Raw genomic sequence first — 18,306 nt, forward strand, 5'->3', positions numbered from 1 at the left:
CAGATGTAGGAGTTGAGAGGGCGGCGCTTAAGTGCAGGGCACAATGGCGGTCTTATTTATCAGGCACGCTTACGTGTGGCAGTCAGTATGCAAAGGATTTTAGCCAGTCTGTTTCCAGATACGGGCAGCGCTCAGCTTATCAACATCTCGGACTCTGCTCTAATAGATCGCCCAACGGTCAGCCAGCCGCACCCACCATCACTGACATGAGTGTCACTACAGTCAGACTCTTTTTGGGTTCCCCATGTCTCACCAGGAAATGGTCGGGATGGCGTTTCTTCCCCGTGTGCTAAAGTTTGTAACTTCCACACTCCTTCGACAGAATCGCGGACCGCTATCCTCACTCTGAGAATGTACAGTCATCTCTAGATCAGAGATATGTGTAAGGAGGTTCGACAAAGTAACGCATCCCAATTGATCCTTAGTCGTTTCTCGAGATTACTCTGTATCTCTACAGCTACACGCGTTACAAACTTTTTGCAGACGGAGAGTGGTAGAAGCCAATAGTGCCCGTGCTGCGTGGACAGTTTCGAGCCAATAGGGAGTGACGTAGAAAGCTTGGCTTTACTCTAAACACAGTGATCGTCACTACGGTGCGGTCATCAAGCTTGCAGACTCCTCTTTCCTGAGGCAGGAACGACTTTTCACGTCGCGTCCAATTCTTCCAAAAGTGTCATTGTTCTTGATTTCCGTCATTATAGGCGTTATCAGAGGCTTCTGCTTCCAACATTAACATCTACAGCTCGGCCTGTTCTCATCACTTGGCCTATCGTTTCAGTCAACAGTCCGCGGGGACGATCAACTGAATCGCAATTTGGAGGCTCAAAATCAACCATCTCACACTTCGCTAACATGGTCTGGGATCAGCTTGAACCTACTCCACCCCATCTTTCGTACCTGCTTATATCATCTTTCCTGATCGTATACTGCCTGTTCGCTACCTTTGTCAGGAACCGTCTTCACCTGTCTGAACCGCCGTTGGCACTTCTGGTTGGTATCCTTCTTGGACCACGAGTCCTTGGCTGGCTGAACCCAAATTACTGCACCCAACAAGGGTGTACTGGTGATGAAAGCGAGAGATGGGGTTGGGGTGATACCCAAGTTCAAGAGATCTCTCGAGTCATTCTCGGTGTTCAGGTCTTCACTGTTGGTGTTGGTCTGCCGAGATACTATGCTTCCAAGCACTGGAAGAGTGTGGGTATCTTACTGAGTAAGTAATTCTAACACTCCTTTCCGCGGCTGCCGCTGGCTCTTATACGTGATGATACATTATCTTGTCCGAATTTGCTTGAGACCTGGCTCAGACACATTCTCTCTATAGACCTTGTGCACTCCATTCCATCATCAGCTTTGCAACGTCTTCTCTGACACACACAAATCTCTGTCGGGGCTTCTGATCGTTCTCCAGATGTGCAGTCGATAGAGGAACAATAAGGCTAATCTCATCCCAGCAATCGTCATGACCTTTGGCTGGTTCGTCTGCTCCCTTTTCGCTGCCTTGATGTTCAAGGTAGATATCGCCACAGCTCTGGTCATCGCCGCCTGTTTGACGCCTACCGATCCTGTTCTGTCTTCCTCCATTCTGTCCAACAGTCAATTCAGCACCAGAGTACCCAAGCGCATCAAGGATATGTTGGCTGCAGAATCTGGTTGCAACGATGGAATCTCTTTCCCGTAAGTTTAGAACACCCGTGGACATGAGCTATGACTTACTCTTCTCGACAGTTTCCTATACATTGGACTGTACGCACTCATTCACGCTGCTCCCAAGACTGCTGTCAAAGAATACTTCCTCGTCACTATTCTCTGGCAATGCACCTTGGGTGTTGCAGTTGGTCTCGTCATCGGCACTATCTTCAACAGACTCTTGCGCTTCTCCGATAGTAGAGGCTACGTTGACCCTGCCGGTATGATCGTCTTCTATCTGCTTCTCGCAGTTTTCAGCGTCGGTGTAGGCAGCATCCTCGGCTCGGACGATTTCCTTGTAGCTTTTGGAGCCGGCTACGGCTTTGCTCGCGACGGCTGGTTCAGCAAGAAGGTCAAAGACGCCCATCTCCCAGATGTCACCGACCTTCTGCTCAACTCGGCCATGTTCATATATCTGGGCACCATCATGCCCTGGGAAGCATTCAAGGCTCGCGACATCACTCCTTACGTCACGCCACTGAGACTTTTCGGCTTTGCAGCCTTGGTTCTCTTGTTCCGCCGCATTCCCATCATGCTCGCAACCTACAAGTTCAACCCCGACATCCGCACATTCCGCGAAGCGCTCTTCTGCGGACACTTTGGACCCATGGGTCTAGGCGCCATTTTCCTCGCCATTGAAGCTCGTGCAACTCTCGAGACCGGCACTAGCGAGCCCTTGCCTCACCCTCCTAAGTTCTCACCACCTTATTCCGACCGCGAAAAGGCAGTTGAGATGCTGTGGCCTATTGTGTGCTTTGTGGTCATGTGCAGCACTTTTGTGCATGGGCTCAGTGTTTTGGGGTTGAGTCTTGCCAGCCACTTCCGCAGAAACGATGAGGAGAGGGCGCCGCTGTTGGCCGGAGAGACTGATCCGCTTGATGGTATGGAGCACGAGCATCCTGATGAGATGGATACGGATCATGAATCGGATTAGAGGTCATACGTCGATCTTTCGCAGTTTCTGTCACAGGAGAGAGGTAGCTAGCTGTGCTACACACGATGGACATTCTCTCTGCAGGGAATATATGGTAGACGTACAGTCGCTTACTAGATCAAGGTTAGTCAAGGACTCTACTTTGAGTCAAATATACATTCATAGCTACAGTGTCTTCCGAATTTCAAGCTGCTTGCAGACAAGAAGTAACACCGATATCATGATGACTATATATTCTCACAATGTTGGAAGAGAAAGCACCAATCTTTGGCGTTTTAGAGCGAGAAAAACGTGCTTGCGTGAGTCTTCATGTTGTGCTGCTTAATAATGAACACCGGTTTGGCTTCGAACTCTGTCTTTCCTACTACAAAAGCATCCTGCGATGATGAAAAGAAACAATGCCAACTTCAAGATCTTCAGTGCCGACACCACCAACCACATTGCAAGTTAAAAAGCACATGTGACCTGACGGGGTCTCCATCTCTTTTCTCCGATACAAAACACCTAACGACAGATACCCAGAAAGACCTGCATCTGAAGTTGAGATGACTGGATAGCCGAAAACGACCGAGACGGCTCCTTTGCCGAGATGGCTGGGAAGCACAGTGCTCCTCTCATTCCAACCATCTGGACACCGTGACCCAACTGTGTCGTACAGAACTTCTTCGCACATTGAGTTCATCAACCATTTCCTGCTCTGCGTCCTGCTCTTCTGCTTGATGCAAAGTTCTCTGCTCATGGATGTCGTGTCCATCATCGTCGTCAACCAAGGTTTCAAGGATGGTAGGAGGATGGTTTTCAATCATGGTACGTGTTTGTTGTTGAAAGATGGCAGAAGGTTGGTTCTCGACCGAGAGAGGGGGTTGGTTTTCTTGATCGAGTTCGTCTTCTGCGTCTTCTTCGAAAATGGTGGCGTGGGTGGGTGGGGCTGGACGCTGAGACATGGGTGCAGGATGTTGGCTTTGAGGACGAGGTTGCGATGGATTCGTGGTGGGGGAGTGGTGGCGGCGACGAGGGGGGAATAGACCGCAGCAGAGGGATCTCAAGCCTCCACTTCCTCTGCGCTGATGAGATTGTGCAGCTGAAGGCGTATGAGAAGGCCCGGTAGTAGTCGAGACAGAGGCAGCACCTGCAAAAAGCCTCCTGGAAACAGGCAGAGCAGGCGGAGGACTAGGCGTATCTTCTCTGACATGCACAATACTGCTTTCTGCATTACTTTCCACAAAGCTTCCCTCATCATCCTCATAGTTTTCACCAGTGACCAAAAATGGCTGCACCATAGCCATACTTCCGACGTTAGAGATCAAGACTCCACAGGAAGGACGAAAGTGTTGGAGGCTAGCGGGCCAATGAGTGGCTGGCGATGGAGACGAGGGAGGGAAATGGATTGGTGAGGAGGGAGGTGGTGGTGGTGGTGGCGATAAGGGGGGCACAAAGTGGCGCGTAGGCGGGTTTTGGCGGAGTGGATGGCGTGTCTGTTGCGGCTGTTAGTGAAGGACAGAGGAAGTAGCGAGAGCGCAGGAAGACACAAACCCAGCGTTCACTTGGTTCGCGAGTGAGAGGTGATGATGAGCGGACGTGGCTGCCTCTGAGAGTAGGTGTGCGTGTGCGTCCTTCTCGAGGGATAGGCGCCGGGTTATGGTCCTCTTCGGGGGCAGGCGACAGGTTGGGTCCCTCGTTCAAAGCTACAGGCGAAGGTGGCAGAGGTGGTAGGTTGGAAGTTGAGAGTGGCAGAGGTGGCAGGTCGGAGATTGAGGGCAGTGAAGCTGATGTTGTGATGGATGACGAAGAAGAGTGCAAAGTAGGAGAAACCAGAGGCGCCAGATACGATGCGACCATGCCATCTTCTGCTTCTGTGTTTTCTCCATGTTCAGAGCTCACTGCCAGGTCAGTCGTACTGGTACCTGAGACGAGAGCAGTCCAATCACCGATGCCACCAAGACTGACACCATATCTTCTGGTATCATGGCGGTAGTTCTCTCTACTGCCACCAAGTAGACGCCCAAGGTCCACACTTTGAGTGTTCCTGACCTCATGCTGAAAGCCATCCACATTGTATCCCGTATCACCAATAGGACCATATTGTTGGCCCCACAGATCGCTGAAACTGCTTCGTGGTATCTCAACATCCAGACGTGGTCGACTGGGATGATTGTAGATGTATGGTCCATGGTTGGGAACTTCGATCTCTCCTTGATCCACAATGGGTCGTGAGATTTTGGGTCTGTTCTCTCGATCGAAAGTAGGAGTCGGAGTGTCACGACCACGATGAGAGATGGTAAACAGATCGCTGAAACGGCGACCACGGCGTTTCTCGGCGCGAGTTGTGATGTTGGGATGCAAGCGCGGGCTCGGAGCGAGGTGTGGAGAGTCTGGGTCTGCGACGAAGGGTGATGGTTCAGGAGTTGCGGTGCGGTAACCAGAATCAGGATCGGAAGTGCTGTTGCTTTGGTTGTTTTGGTTGGACATTTCTTCGTAGGCTTGGAGATTGCGCCGAAATTCTGCTATGCGGCGGTCGGTATTATCATTTTCCATGTCCATCGTTAGACGGTACCGCTCCCTTGTTAGAGACATGGCGGCCCGGCGAGATAAAAGAGTGTTGGTTGCTACAGGGTGTTGTTGAAAAGCGCTTTGATGGACGGACAAGTCGGTTCGCGGACACCAGTTACCAGAGGAACGATCTCTCATCGAAAAGACATGTAAGAAGCAGCAAGAGTACAACGGGAAATTGCTGCGCAGTGAATGTCGCCAGGCTCGATGATATATGGGACGTGCGCAAGTGAACTGAGATACAGATTTAAACACGGACATGTGAAATCGGGAGCGGAAATTTATGGACGCGAGATGGGAGGGTGTACTTCAGACTTCCGATTGGCAGATAGAAGAAAGCAAGTCATGGAGAAAGACCAGATTCATGTAAGAAAGGGAGGATAGCTTAGCTAAAGAGAGGTACAGTATTGGTACAGTATTGGGACAGCACAACTCGTGGGTTCTGGATTGAGAACTGGACGTGGTCGGCATTGTTGGCAAGTCAATAGGTATGGCTGATCTTGACTACTGTCCGAGCGTGTTTGCTCTTTGCCTTCAGAGACAAAGGCACTCCAGTAACAACCAAGAGGTATAATGGAGCGTGACGTACGAGAGTATGATGTGTCGTCTGCGCATGAGCTCGGCAGGGGATATCTTGAACGCCATGTGCGGTGGCCGAGGTCTGCTCGCATATGGTGTCGCGATAGCCAAGACCACGAGAGAGCGAGGTGTGGTTATTGTGGGTATGCAGGTCATGCTGGCCATATTCATCTTGCGCCGGCTCTCTTCTTGTCCAGGATGTCCAGCCTGAGCTTCTCAGCGGCAACCTCGACCTCAATCATCTGACCAACACCAATCTTCCACTGCTGCTCCAGGGCTTCCAGTTCACCCTTACGAGCGGCCTGAGTATCTCTTCTTGCCTTATCGATGTGCTCAAGCTCGATCTTCCTTTGTGAGACGTCGCGCTCTGCGGCGCGCAGAATTCCTTCGAGCTGATCGTTGGAGATCAACCATGCGTTCTTGCCGTATGTTTCCAGTAGTGACAAGTTGACTTGGCGCGACTCTAGGTACTCTGATGATGCGTATGCTTGCTGAAGGGTTGCGCGCCATTGTTCGGCATCGTTTGTTGGAGGAGCATCCTGGGCTTCGTAGCGTGACAGGTCGATACCCTGCTCCTTCTCTGCTCCCGAGGACAATCGATGGTGCTCGGCTTGGACTAGGTCGCTGAAATTGATGGGGGTGCGTTCTGGTATTGAAGGGTGTAGTGTCGTCTTGTGGTCCTCAGGCAGTTCGGCGTGGATGAGAGCGCGTGCTAAACTGATCTCTTGCTCGGACGGCACCGCGTCAATGTCTGTCGCTTTCGTTAGCGCATTCCGTTTTCTAGATAGGGATTGACCCTTACAAGGCAGGTAATCTTGCGAGCTCTGTATCAAAGGCATTTTGATGGTTGTGTCGTGTTAGAAGAATTGACCTCTACCTCTGTTTGACGTGCAATCATCACCACGCCAAGAAACCCGACTTTGTCCAGCTCGAGTGTGAAGAGCTACGAAAGATGCATTTCACCACTCTCGCTCGCTCGTCACAAAGCCATCCTCTTCTACTTTACGAGATGAGGGGCTACGATGCTTTCTAGCAGTCCAAGACAAATTTCAGCAGGCAGGCTGGACAACCGTAACAATCAACCTCGACACAATCTCATGTCCGACACTTCGACTCTAGTCTCTTGGTGCTTCTACAGCTACCTATATTCAACACCATGGCGCGAGTTTCGACTCGTATCACACCTCTCCCCCCACAAGTGCTTGTTGTATGAGAAATCCTACTTTCTCGCAAGCCCAAGTCTCGGACACTACAGGTTACTGTTTACCACGACCAACCTTGACTCTTCCTCATATACTCCAGCACCGCCAGTCCACTCAGCAAGACAACTCTATCCCAATCACTGCCACCCTCAAACTCTTCAAAATCAAAGCTACCTCTTTTACTGCCAAACATGAAGTTGTGTGCAAACCTCGCAACCACGACCTGACTATCCCTCTCAACCATCTTCAGATGCAAGAAATCCATCTTCTTGCTCAATGTCGACTTGCTTTCAATCTCAGACGTACGCTTCCAATCAAACACCTTGCGTCCAATACCACCTCCAAGATCAATGCCAAGTTCAAAGCCTGATTGTTTGGCTATCTCGCGTATGTGAATGTCTTCCCAGACTACGCTGTCTGGAGAAGACACAGTGTCACCGAAACCGAGGTGAATAGGCGTACTCAGAGAGCTGAATGCAAAGTCGCAGGTACCGAGGATTTGTTGGCTAGACGTAGATGAAGATGGTGTTTGCAGGATTATGCCGTGGCGACCGGGTTTCACTGATCGCATGTCTATTGTCGTGAAGGAGAGGTCGACTTCGTAGGCTGCTGTGCCATTGCTGTCTCTGAGTTCTGCCTTTGTGCGTTTGAGGTTTGTGGTCACTAGTTCGTATGATTTGACGGGAGACATGGTGGGATTATCTCGTATGCGATATAATATGACCGGGTTGGTTTCGATTGACTGTTGACAAGTTGGAGTGGCGGACGAAGTATGAGAATGATGGCATACGTCGGCAAGTGTCTGTTATATGTCACTGCCTGTGGATGCTCCAAGACAAAGAGGTTGGTGGATCGCCAGACCAGTACTTGGCAAAGGATTCAGGGTGACGATGACCATACCAGTTCGTACGTATGCGCTTCATTGAATAAACTATGCGTTGTGGATATATATGGAATGCAGTTGTCATTCTACCGCGGCGTGATCTGATGAATGCCTATAAGGATGAAGACTCGATTATCAGCAATGCACCCGGGCGAAGCCCGGCGCGATTAAACTATGAAGAGCAGATACTACACTTGATCTAAGCCAAAAGGCGAGAGACTTGAGGAGGGAAAGAGGGGCGAGGGATTCGCCCTTCAACAACTTGAACATATTGTACATACTGAAAATGAGACTTGGTTGAGCTCATGATGTGTCTGTCAGATATCGCTATCATTTCATTGATCTGTTTCCTTGTTGCTGTCGAGATATCTCGTTTTTGATTCTTGATCAGGGTCAACCCCCCAACGTCCCCAGGCTTCAAGCAGATATGGAAGCCTTAACCTCACTCACCCACCAGCCATCCCAGCCTCCTCCTTCACTCTTCCGTTTGCTCACTCATCAAACCGCTTACATAAGCACCTTATGTAATTAGTCTCAGTCCCTCTCACTATAAATTCTTCCTCCTCCTCGCCCTCCTCTCCTCTCTTTCAAGTCTCTTGCCTTTTGGCTTAGATCAAGTGTAGTATCTGTTCTTCATAGTTTAATCGCTGTGACCGGTCTACGGACCGTCAATAATGATTATTCTTATTTTTGGAACTCGCTTTCAGACCTCTGAGCTTGCTCACGTCTGTTGGCACAGTGTCGCTCGTATTGCACTACCTCGAGCTGACGCGAATATTTCCTTTTCATTGATACTTTGGCTTTGATAAGCTGATGATTGAAGAAGAGTTTGTGATTTTTGTCTTGATGACGGTGTTGATGGTTGTTGTGATGGGAAAGTGATGTAGTTGAGGTCGCGCGCGTGGTTGGTGCAGAGATTTTTTGTGTTGCGCCACGGACGTGTCAGTCTGTTTATTCTACGTCGTCTGTCATTGATTCAACATCTGTGTACGAGCGGGCATTCATTTCCATTAGCTTGTATGCGATGTTGTCACTGTATGGCTCAGTGGCTCGTTGAAGGAGGATCATGATTTCCATCAAAAATTATTCACTACTTGCTGCTGTGAGGCTGGAGCCGCTCAGATGATATGCTAAACACCCGAAAGTAACCATTAACATGCTACGCTGAAGCAAGAACAAAATCCAAATGCCTGCCATTGCCTCCAGAGTGGAGATGTCGTCTCATTATAGTCATAAACCATCAAGTCGTGTCGTTCGTGCTTTCCTGTTGTTCCTTCACTGCCATCCAGCCCTTTTCCTGCATGACACCTTATTTCCCATCAGACGCCTTCCCTCCTCACGACTTCCTGGACGATGGCGCACGACTCAAGTGCCTATGCTCGCGATGTTCTCGATGTTCGCGGTGCTCCCGATGCTCCTTATATTCCCGACCTTGCTCTTGCCCCTCAGCTCCACCACGAGCAGCATGCCTCGTACTCCCCGATGACCTCGTATGCGCCCGAGAAGTCTGACTTGCACTCTTCAAATACCTCCCCTCTCGTCCCGCAACCGTGGCGATTGTCACCTCCACCATACCAGGTTCATCAACTGCTCTGAACATAACTTCACGATCTCCCATGTCGCCACTGAGCTGGATCCTGGTATCTTCTGCTGCAGCGATGGGCATGATGAGTTTGACGCTTCCTTCTGCGCCGCGGTGCCGTGATGAGGTTTCGCTCATGCTGTGTTGGCTACGACGGTGGCTGTGATTGCTTCGCGTGCTGTGAGGTCCGCTGGGCAGCTGGCGGAGCGTCTCTGCAGTGACTCTTTCTTCGGGGTGGCCGCGGGCTCGGTCCATATAGTCGTTGGCCGCGTAGATGTGGCCGTCGTGGTCTCCGTGATGGTCGTAATGAACGAAGCTGGGCCGTTGAGGGTCGGAGGCTGAGGTATGCTGGGTCCAGGTTGTTGTGTTGGAGCCCCTTCTGCCGCCTGGGTATGATCGCCGGTCGTCGTACTCTGGGTATTCAGTACGGGGGTACCGATATTCAGCAGGTTTGAATGAATCAGTGCGACGATAGCCATATGCTGATTCTGCTGGGTAGTCCGACCTCGATCTCGTATGGCCACTCCGATGTATTTGCTGAACCGCCGACGCGGTGTTACGCTGGAAAGTTTGTGGTCTCCTTGGTTGCTCAAAGTAATGAGGACTGTCCGGTAATGATTCGGAGGAGTAAGAGTCTGAGTCAAAACCTCCTGGTACGTGTCGCGGCTCGGTAGGTAAAGTCCGAGCCGAGAAATGTTCATCATCGTCTGGCGAGAAAGGAGATGAGGAGGCATCGACTGTATCGTATGTCGATATTTTGGAAGAGAACTTTGGTACTGAGCTCGACGTCTTTGCTCTTTCCGGATGATGAACCGCTGGTCTGGTTGGTAGTCTTGTGGATGAGGCAGGCCCTCCAACGCTAGGTAGAGATGGTGGCATGGAGACGCTGGAGGGAGCATACATGCTGGGATGAGGTGGAGGTGGCATTGTGGAAAATCTTGGATCGACAATTGGTATCATCTGCGGAGGACGTCCTCCTGTTGGATGACCACCAGTCGCGAACATCGGCCTCATCCCCAGCGGTGGCATATGTCCTGGCGGTATGACGCCCGGCGGTGGAGGACCTTGGCGGATGACCAATGGTGGACCATGAGAAGGCCTTGTGGGAAATGTGTGGGCACGATGGTCCTGTTGGAGGGGGTTGGGTCCTGGTCTCGAACCATGTTGGGATGCAATCATACAGTCCCTACAAGGACAAGGTCCTTGAGGAGGACGACTCTCGCGAGGCTGTCTCTCTGGGCTTCGCGGCCTATGCTCCTTTGGAATCTTCCGGGGACTACGTGGAGGAGGAGCTTGACTAGATCTCCTTGATTGGTGCGACTTTCTGGCTCCTGGTTCAGAGCTCACCTCATCCTTGGCTCCAGCTCGAGTCGCAAGGTCCTCGGGCTGTCGCGAAGGGACATTTTTTACCTCGGGAGGAGAAGGAGCTTCGGGTTGTCCAGCATCACCGGCTGGCCGTGTTTTGCTTGGTGAGCTCGGTCTCGTGTTCGAAGTCTTGCGGCTCCTCTTGGACGCGGAGTTGGAAGCCGGTTTGGACGCACTGGAGTCACCCCTTTCATCATATGAGTCTGCACCGTCCTCGACAAAAGGTGCTGGTGGATGCTTGCTAACAGGATCTGTGTCCGCCATGGTGCGGTGTAGACTGCTAGGGTTGCTCAATGACTCGCGTCAATACTCGGCAGGAGAGGCGGTGGACCGATCAAGTGCTAGGAAGTATTTCTTAGGATGCGGTCAGGCATCAAACGCGGGGGTGAGCAAGTGCAGTAAGTATAGAGCGTCCCTTTATCGCGAGATACGATAGGCGAAGTTTCTCGGTATGGTCGCAAGGCTTGAAGAAAAGTCAGACATTGCGGCAAGAGCAGAGACATGCAGAAGAAAGAAAGATTGACATTGTTCTGGCAAACAGCAAGAAAGAAAAAAAAGGAGATGACTGTTCAGAAAACCAGGCAAACGCACAGCGAACGTGGGCCCAAAACTGCTGGCGAATGGCGTTTGCACATGCAGATTCGGCTAATACGACCGGTCAGCGATGGAAGACGACTGGTTCCAGACAATGCAGTATAGAGGCAATCTCCCGTAGGCAGATTGAGGGATAGTCTGCAGCCCGAAGACGCAAGAAGTGTTCTTGTGATCTGGGAGCTGGGTTCGTAGGGCTGCAATGCAGAAAGGAAGATAGATATTGGGCATCAGCAACCGGGTCATTGCCGGTTTATATATCGCCTTGTCGGCCGCATGAGGAATGTGACCTGGAGTACCTGTGGCTACAGTACAGTCTGTCAACCACTGTCAGCTCCTTTTGCCCATGATTCTAGGACGTATCCTGGATGTGAGAGGAAACGACACAGTTCGTTGACTGGCGGGCATGTCGAAAGGGTGTGCGATGCGGAGCTTAGATTGGCCAATGCAGGCGATCGACTGTGCGGGAGCCCACCGCTGCCACAACAGTCCCACATGTTCTCTGCTTCGCTGTCCCATCAATCCGGTTTGTACAGGAGCGAGATAGCACGCGCAGAATCGAAGCATTGCTCAAGTCGAACCTGATGTTTTTCTTGTGAGAACGGCACCACCCCACAAGTCGTCCGGTTCCAGCAATGATTCGCGTACCCTGCCTGACGACATCAAGCATGCAAGCTTCATAGTGCTTGGGGCCGATACACTTATTCTCCGAACCTAGCATCCCGGACATCGATGTAATGTTTTCGGACAGTCGTCAGCATGGACGACGTATATGCTGTTGGGTCTCGACGGCCGGTTTGTTCTTTGACATTCAGTCGCTCGATATCGAAGCCTGGCTACCACAAACAGCTTGCTTCTTGACACCATCACCTCCTTGATACCCGTACAAACGCACCAAATTCTACAGCCAACCGGATCATAGCATTTCGATTGACAAGTCGTCTTCTGCACAATGCCTCACTTAGAGGAGAAGATTCGCATTGCGATTGCTGGCGGAGGCATCGGAGGTCTCTGTCTCGCAGTCGGCCTCATGGATAAGCCCAGCTTGGACGTACACATTTATGAAGGCGTACCCAAGTATACCGACATTGGTGCCGGACTTGCGTTGCACAAGAACGCCATCACCGCCATGGACCTGATCCACCCCGCAATTAAAAAGACATACTTCGCCAAGGCTCTCACTATGGCTGGCGAGGCAGACGAGGAGATGGTCACTGAAGTTACCCTTGTTAGCGGACCAAACACTGGAGAAGTGGTCGCCGAGCTGGGTAGAGCAAAAGGCCGCAGAACAGTAGCCAGATCGGACTTGCTCGACGGACTACTGGCCTTGTTGCCTAAGGACCGCGTCTCTTTTGGCAAGAAACTCGACAGTATTGAGGAAGATCATGCCAGTGGCAAAGTGACACTCACATTCAAGGATGGTACGACAGCAGAGGCTGATTGCCTGCTCGGCGCGGATGGTGTACACAGTGGCACTCGCAAACACATCCTCGGACCGGATCACCCAGCCGTACCGCCGATCAACCCTGATGGCTGGAGAGTACACTCACGTCAAGTGCCCATGGAGCTTGCAATGAAGACGATCGATTCCAAGTGGAGGCGAACCGTACCCATTCTCTGCGGCAAGGAAGGTCACGTCAACATGATGCCTCTTCACATGGGAAAGGTATTGAGCATCATCTGTGTGACACGTACCGGTATTGCCAGTGATGGCAGTCTCGCACCTTTCGAAAAGGAGCGTTTTGCAGATTACCGCGAGGATGCAAAAGCGGCTGTCGAGGTAAGTCATCAGCACGATTTCTGTAACAGACGAGCTTTGTATTGACTGGGTTGCCAACAGCTGGTTGCCGAAGACCCCGCTATAACCTGGGAGCTCCAACAACACGAACCCGCACCCTACTATAACCGCTGCAACATTGCCGTCATCGGAGATGCAGCACACGCATGCATGCCTTTTGTCGGCCAAGGAGCAGCCCAAGCCATCGAAGACGCCGCGGTCCTCTCCGCCCTGTTCCATCGCCTAGAATCTTCATCACAAATCGAGAAGGTACTCAAAGCCTACGATCAAGTCCGCAGACCTCGCGCACAAGCCGTTGTCACCATGGGCTGTGACTTCGGCCGCTTATACGACTTTGCTCTGCCGGGTGTCGAGGATGATCCAGTCAAGATGAAGCAATTTATGGGAAAAGCGGCGGCGTTTACCAATAATGCCGATTTGGCAAAGCAGAATCAGGATGCTTTAGATGCGTTCGAGGCTCTGTTGTAGAGTGTAGTGTATGTCTTAGCTTGATATGCACGACATCCAGTGATCGACTGGCTCGAGGGAAGATGTCGGGGCTTGGGCTGTGTGTTGGCTAGAGCGGTACTCTAACAGAGGTATTTTCATGCTCATAGATCATGATCCTTATCAATGATACTCATTATGATATCCCACCGCGTATGCGAGTCGATCTTCGTGACAAGACTATAGAACCAAGCGCAGTGAACCATTCAGTACTTGTGTCTTGTTCAACGGTTACACTGCTTGGGCTCTTTAAAGTAGTGCAAGACTCGAGATATGCCACTACCTTATCTATACATGTCGAGCTCTTGTACTCCTGTCACACATTCCATCTTTCCGATTGCGGAAAGGAGTATGAGCATTTCGCACCTAGACAAGATCATATATCGGCATCACCACCAATCATCACTTGCGTTGATCATTATTTCAGCATCATCGTCACAAAGAATTACGACCACAACCAATATTATGCCGTAACGCCATCCCATCATCTCCACTATCTTCTCCTATAACATAACGAAAAACACGCAATGGCATGATTGATTGGTCTGTGTGCTTTCCTGCCAACTCACACCATTGTATACCGTTGATCTATTTCACCGCTTCTTTGCTGCACCCCGCTTTTGCTCTCAAGCCACCAGTCACACAAACAGTCTCGCACCGTCCTCGCTGCTATACCGGCGTTTCTTGTCTCCTATCTAGCAAACTTACAAACGTTCAGAAGGACCGCACTTCTCGGTGACATAGGCTCCCTCGGCAGACAAGACCAGTGGGGGTTTGATTAGTCTCATCCTCTCCTTTATGGGGCGAGAGGGGCAAAGCATGACCCTTTACCCTGCGTTCCTCCTGCTCGCTAGAGGAGCGAAGAGTCAAACTCCTTGAACGTCTGTCTATCACTCCTCGAACGTCTTTACCATAGAAACCTCAAACACAAACCCTCAACGCCATGTTTCAGAGACACCCCAGCCGTTTGCAAGGATCACTCCTTCGAAACTCTCCTTGCTTGCCCAAACAACCTGGGGAAGAGGGGGAAGGGCAAGTACATGCGGGGTAAAGTCGCAGCATAAACAAACTGCCTATTCTAGCCATTCCGTCCCCATCCGCAATCTATACCGTCATGGCGACATGTCCCCTCTGAGTATAGAAAAGGCTTGGAAGAATAGTCACAAAAGGCGGAAGGAGGAAGGACAGTTTCAGGCCTCCCATATATTCTTTCTAGAACAAAACAAACGCTTTGTTGTTTTGCTCCCGTCCGGCGGCCTGACACGGGAAGAAGAGCCATAGAACGGGAAGAAGGAGGCAGGTATGGGATGCCTCAAACTCTTTCCATGACGTCGTGCCGTGCACGACTCTGGTAACTTCTTGACAGCAGGGGAGGCCTGAACTTGAGTATCTTCTATGTTTGACTCATACTTTTATCTCCGAGTCATTCTTGTCGGGCAGGGAGGGGTCGGAGGCTAGGGAGGTTTGAGTGATGTTGGTATACTCGAATGTGCCTCGCTGGAAACAGATAGTGGAAGAGAAACTCGTGAGGGACTTGTGTACACGCCTCGCTGGAAGGAGTGTTGCGAGAGACTGATGTACATGCGACGAGGAAAAGACCCAAAAGTCACTCGCCGATCATCACATGCGAGATACATCACATTGCGACGAGAAGTCACATCAAAAGAGGCAAATAGATATGAGAGGGAGAGGCAAAAGTATACGAAGAGAGAAAATAGGCGCAAAAGAAATCAAGCGTGAGCTCTTGAGTATATTTTCTGTGCCGACACCTTTGCCAGCCATATGCATGAAACAGAAAAACCCCTCATGTATGTATAGTTCTGTCGGTAAGCAAAGAAAAAAGAAAAAAGAAAAAAGCCATTCGCATGCAAAACATTTCATCCGTAGACCGCATTCGCCGTAAACTATAAAAACAGATGCTAGAAAAACAAGAAAACATGAGAGCTTTGGGTATAGATCAGAAAAAGCGAGAGTTTCAAGGAAAAGACCAAACGCCGTAGAAACAAGACCATAGAAGCGAGTGGAAACATGCAAAAGAAGCAGACCAGAAACTCCGAGATGCAAGGCGTAAAAGCAAAGACCGAACGATAGCAAGAGACAGCGTGAGTTCGTGACGGAAAGAGAGAAATCGTTCATTCAGAAATCGGTCATGTCGCAATCTTTCGTCATATGAAAGCCATTCATCGTGATAAGGAAAAGCACAGAGAGCAAGGATCATCGACTAGATCTTCTCCCCCTCGTCTCATTTCTCAATTGCTCGAGGATTTCATCATGCTCACTCACAGTCCAAAGATGAGGTGATGGTGCCACGAAAGAATGGGGTCTACCACTCAAAGTCCTGAACCTCTTGTATCTAGGACGTTGAAGTTTGGGACGATGTGTTCGTGAAGGTGCAGTGACAGGTCTGTCTTGTTCATCGAGGTGAAAGTTGTTCTTGCGGCGCAGGATACGGCTGCGTCGGCGATCTGCCTCCCAGCCATCTGCTTCTTCCTCATCTTCCTCGTGGATGATATCTTTTAGTGTTGTTAAGTGTGGGCGGCGAGTAGGTGGCGAAGACGAAGGTGATCCAAAGCCCTCGAGGTCGTCGATAATGAGTTCAGGCAGCTGATCTTCTGACGGCGGTGTCCTAGGCGGTGTCTGTTGTGACTTTTGCGGCGACGGCGAGCGGCGTGCCGACAAGAAGTCGCCCCATTTCTGCTCCAATCTGACACGGAATGTCGTTCGCTTTTGCTCCACTTCCTCGTCGAAGGGTGTATCGATGCCAGCGTTGTAGTCGAGGCCGTCAAACGGATCATCTTCATCGAGTACAGGAGATAGGAAGTGTGAGAAGGGGTCTTCGTCTATATCGTCCGTCACGGGTGATGACGGGCTCTTGTTATTGCTCTTCGACATGTTGGTTGTGATTGATTGGATATTGGGCCATGTTGTACGGCGGAGCTGCTTTTGTGCTGCGGTAGAGGTGGACATCAAGGTGATGTGTAGGCAGCAACCAGGCAGCGTTGATGAGGTGATGTGGTTTTTAAGGTGTGGTAGACGTTGAAGGTGTGCAGTAGTAGGCTGGTGTAGGCAGCAGAGGTGAGGATGGGTAGGCTGTGCTATGACTGAAATGACAGACTCGTGCAACAAGAAAGAGTCACCAAAGAGACAGAAAAAACTAGAAGATCAGGACTCCCACAGACGACGTAGCGTATGACCAAGAATACGCAAAGACTCGAGGATCTTCAGCGGGACTTGGTTAATATAAAATGGCGTATACGAGCAGAGATGTGGATGGGAGCCAGAGCGTGGGAGGAGGGGCAACCGCAAGGATCGAATAGCATATATGAATGATTACCAGTTATCAAGTGAAACGGTCATCTAGGAAATGGCCTGGAAATAGGCACAACGGCTCTCCCTCTCACCGCTCACGCGAACGAGTAGATCGACCAAGGACCGCTGCAAAGACCAAGCGTCTAGCCGGCACATGATGGCGCCCGGACGTTGGGAATAATGGTCGCGATATGGCGGACACGGCCCCCTCTGCCTCTTGATGCGTCAAAAGTGCCAGAGGGTAGATCATCAGACGGGGGGTTGAGGGCAGGGAGTCATGCCGTACGCGACTCGAGCAACGCGCCGTCTGACTCTTGGCTCCTCGTGTATCTGCGCCGCGTCAAGCTTGATTGTGATGATCATGATGATCTTGATGGCGAAGCAAAAAAACGCAAAGAGATTACATGCATGAATGGCAGAGCTGCAAGCACGGAGGTACAGCACAAAGATACCGGAAGAAGCATGAATTGACGACGGGACGGACAGATCAAAAAGAAAGAGCATCGCTTCAAGGAAAGGAAGGAAACAAGAATACAAGAAGAGTCAAGCATGGTCAACGCCAGCCAGCCAGCCAGCCTCGTGATAAATTAAAAGGTCCAGCACGCCTTGAAATCTCCCATTTGCCCTTTAGGGCCGGACCGCAACGCAAGAATACGGAAACGAGGAAAACGGCATCATCAACACCAGTCTCCGTAGTAGCAACATGACTGGGCAAAGAGGTCCTTCTAGACGATATGAATGATTCGTCTTGGTCCTGAGATGCACACCGGTGCCTGGCTGGGCAGCGGCCTACACACCCTCTTTCGCTCAAAAGCGTGCACAACATCCATCCGCATGACTTGTGTCCCAGCAGCAAAAAAAATGACCAAGAAATGCGATAGGGCATTCCGTATTGTCTTCGTGATGAGTGTGTGCAGCATCCTTGATTCGCGCGAACGGTGCAAATGCATTTTGGCCTTTCTCATATCATCTCCCTGATTCGTACAGCCGCATACCGATCCAAGCCTCTTTTCCCTTCGATCTGCAGGTCTCTCTTACGCAAGCCATAGTGACTGGCTTATCAAAAGTACGCAGCAATAGACAAAGTATAACAGATTGGCTGGCAATTGCATGATTTACTTTGCAGCGGTGTGTCAAGACTAAAAGGCTTTTGCATGACGCTTGGCTGGCGGCTTGCCGGTGATTGCGATTCGTGTTCAGCTTTTTGCGGAGAAGACGAGACGGAGGAGCAGAAGGAGGAGATGGAACATCTTTGCAGATCACCGTCAACAACTCTCTGACCTGCATGCAGGGTCTCGGCGGCGCTGCTGCTGCTGCTTCTCCCCTTTAACCGTTGAGTTG

General features: G+C 50.8%; 7 protein-coding genes across 7 annotated transcripts; 2 read left to right on the plus strand and 5 right to left on the minus strand.

Annotated features, from left to right (window-relative positions):
• Positions 1-852: 852 nt before the first annotated feature.
• M436DRAFT_78408 (Sodium/hydrogen exchanger) lies at positions 853-2,620 on the plus strand (the record flags this gene model as incomplete). The annotated part of the gene is made up of 3 exons (XM_013575889.1): positions 853-1,210; positions 1,452-1,674; positions 1,726-2,620. The coding sequence occupies 3 exons, from the start codon at positions 853-855 to the stop codon at positions 2,618-2,620; spliced, it is 1,476 nt and encodes a 491-aa protein (XP_013431343.1).
• Positions 2,621-3,234: 614 nt separating this feature from the next.
• M436DRAFT_60482 (uncharacterized protein) lies at positions 3,235-5,194 on the minus strand (the record flags this gene model as incomplete). The annotated part of the gene is made up of 2 exons (XM_013575564.1): positions 3,235-4,104; positions 4,154-5,194. 2 exons carry the CDS (start codon positions 5,192-5,194, stop codon positions 3,235-3,237), a joined length of 1,911 nt encoding a protein of 636 aa, XP_013431018.1.
• A 722-nt stretch (positions 5,195-5,916) lies between these two features.
• Positions 5,917-6,588, minus strand: M436DRAFT_37432 (uncharacterized protein; the record flags this gene model as incomplete). Its single annotated transcript, XM_013575181.1, has 2 exons — positions 5,917-6,500; positions 6,552-6,588. 2 exons carry the CDS (start codon positions 6,586-6,588, stop codon positions 5,917-5,919), a joined length of 621 nt encoding a protein of 206 aa, XP_013430635.1.
• Positions 6,589-7,012: 424 nt separating this feature from the next.
• M436DRAFT_60484 (uncharacterized protein) lies at positions 7,013-7,642 on the minus strand (the record flags this gene model as incomplete). The annotated part of the gene is made up of 1 exon (XM_013575565.1): positions 7,013-7,642. One exon carries the CDS (start codon positions 7,640-7,642, stop codon positions 7,013-7,015), a length of 630 nt encoding a protein of 209 aa, XP_013431019.1.
• Positions 7,643-9,170: 1,528 nt separating this feature from the next.
• Positions 9,171-11,045, minus strand: M436DRAFT_39042 (uncharacterized protein; the record flags this gene model as incomplete). The annotated part of the gene is made up of 1 exon (XM_013575471.1): positions 9,171-11,045. The coding sequence occupies one exon, from the start codon at positions 11,043-11,045 to the stop codon at positions 9,171-9,173; it is 1,875 nt and encodes a 624-aa protein (XP_013430925.1).
• A 1,279-nt stretch (positions 11,046-12,324) lies between these two features.
• Positions 12,325-13,638, plus strand: M436DRAFT_69621 (FAD/NAD(P)-binding domain-containing protein; the record flags this gene model as incomplete). The annotated part of the gene is made up of 2 exons (XM_013575717.1): positions 12,325-13,152; positions 13,213-13,638. The coding sequence occupies 2 exons, from the start codon at positions 12,325-12,327 to the stop codon at positions 13,636-13,638; spliced, it is 1,254 nt and encodes a 417-aa protein (XP_013431171.1).
• Positions 13,639-15,870: 2,232 nt separating this feature from the next.
• Positions 15,871-16,548, minus strand: M436DRAFT_38297 (uncharacterized protein; the record flags this gene model as incomplete). The annotated part of the gene is made up of 1 exon (XM_013575335.1): positions 15,871-16,548. One exon carries the CDS (start codon positions 16,546-16,548, stop codon positions 15,871-15,873), a length of 678 nt encoding a protein of 225 aa, XP_013430789.1.
• Between the last annotated feature and the right edge of the window lie 1,758 nt (positions 16,549-18,306).

Source organism: Aureobasidium namibiae (genome assembly GCF_000721765.1).
Source record: "Aureobasidium namibiae CBS 147.97 unplaced genomic scaffold scaffold_2, whole genome shotgun sequence".
NCBI lineage: Eukaryota > Fungi > Ascomycota > Dothideomycetes > Dothideales > Saccotheciaceae > Aureobasidium > Aureobasidium namibiae.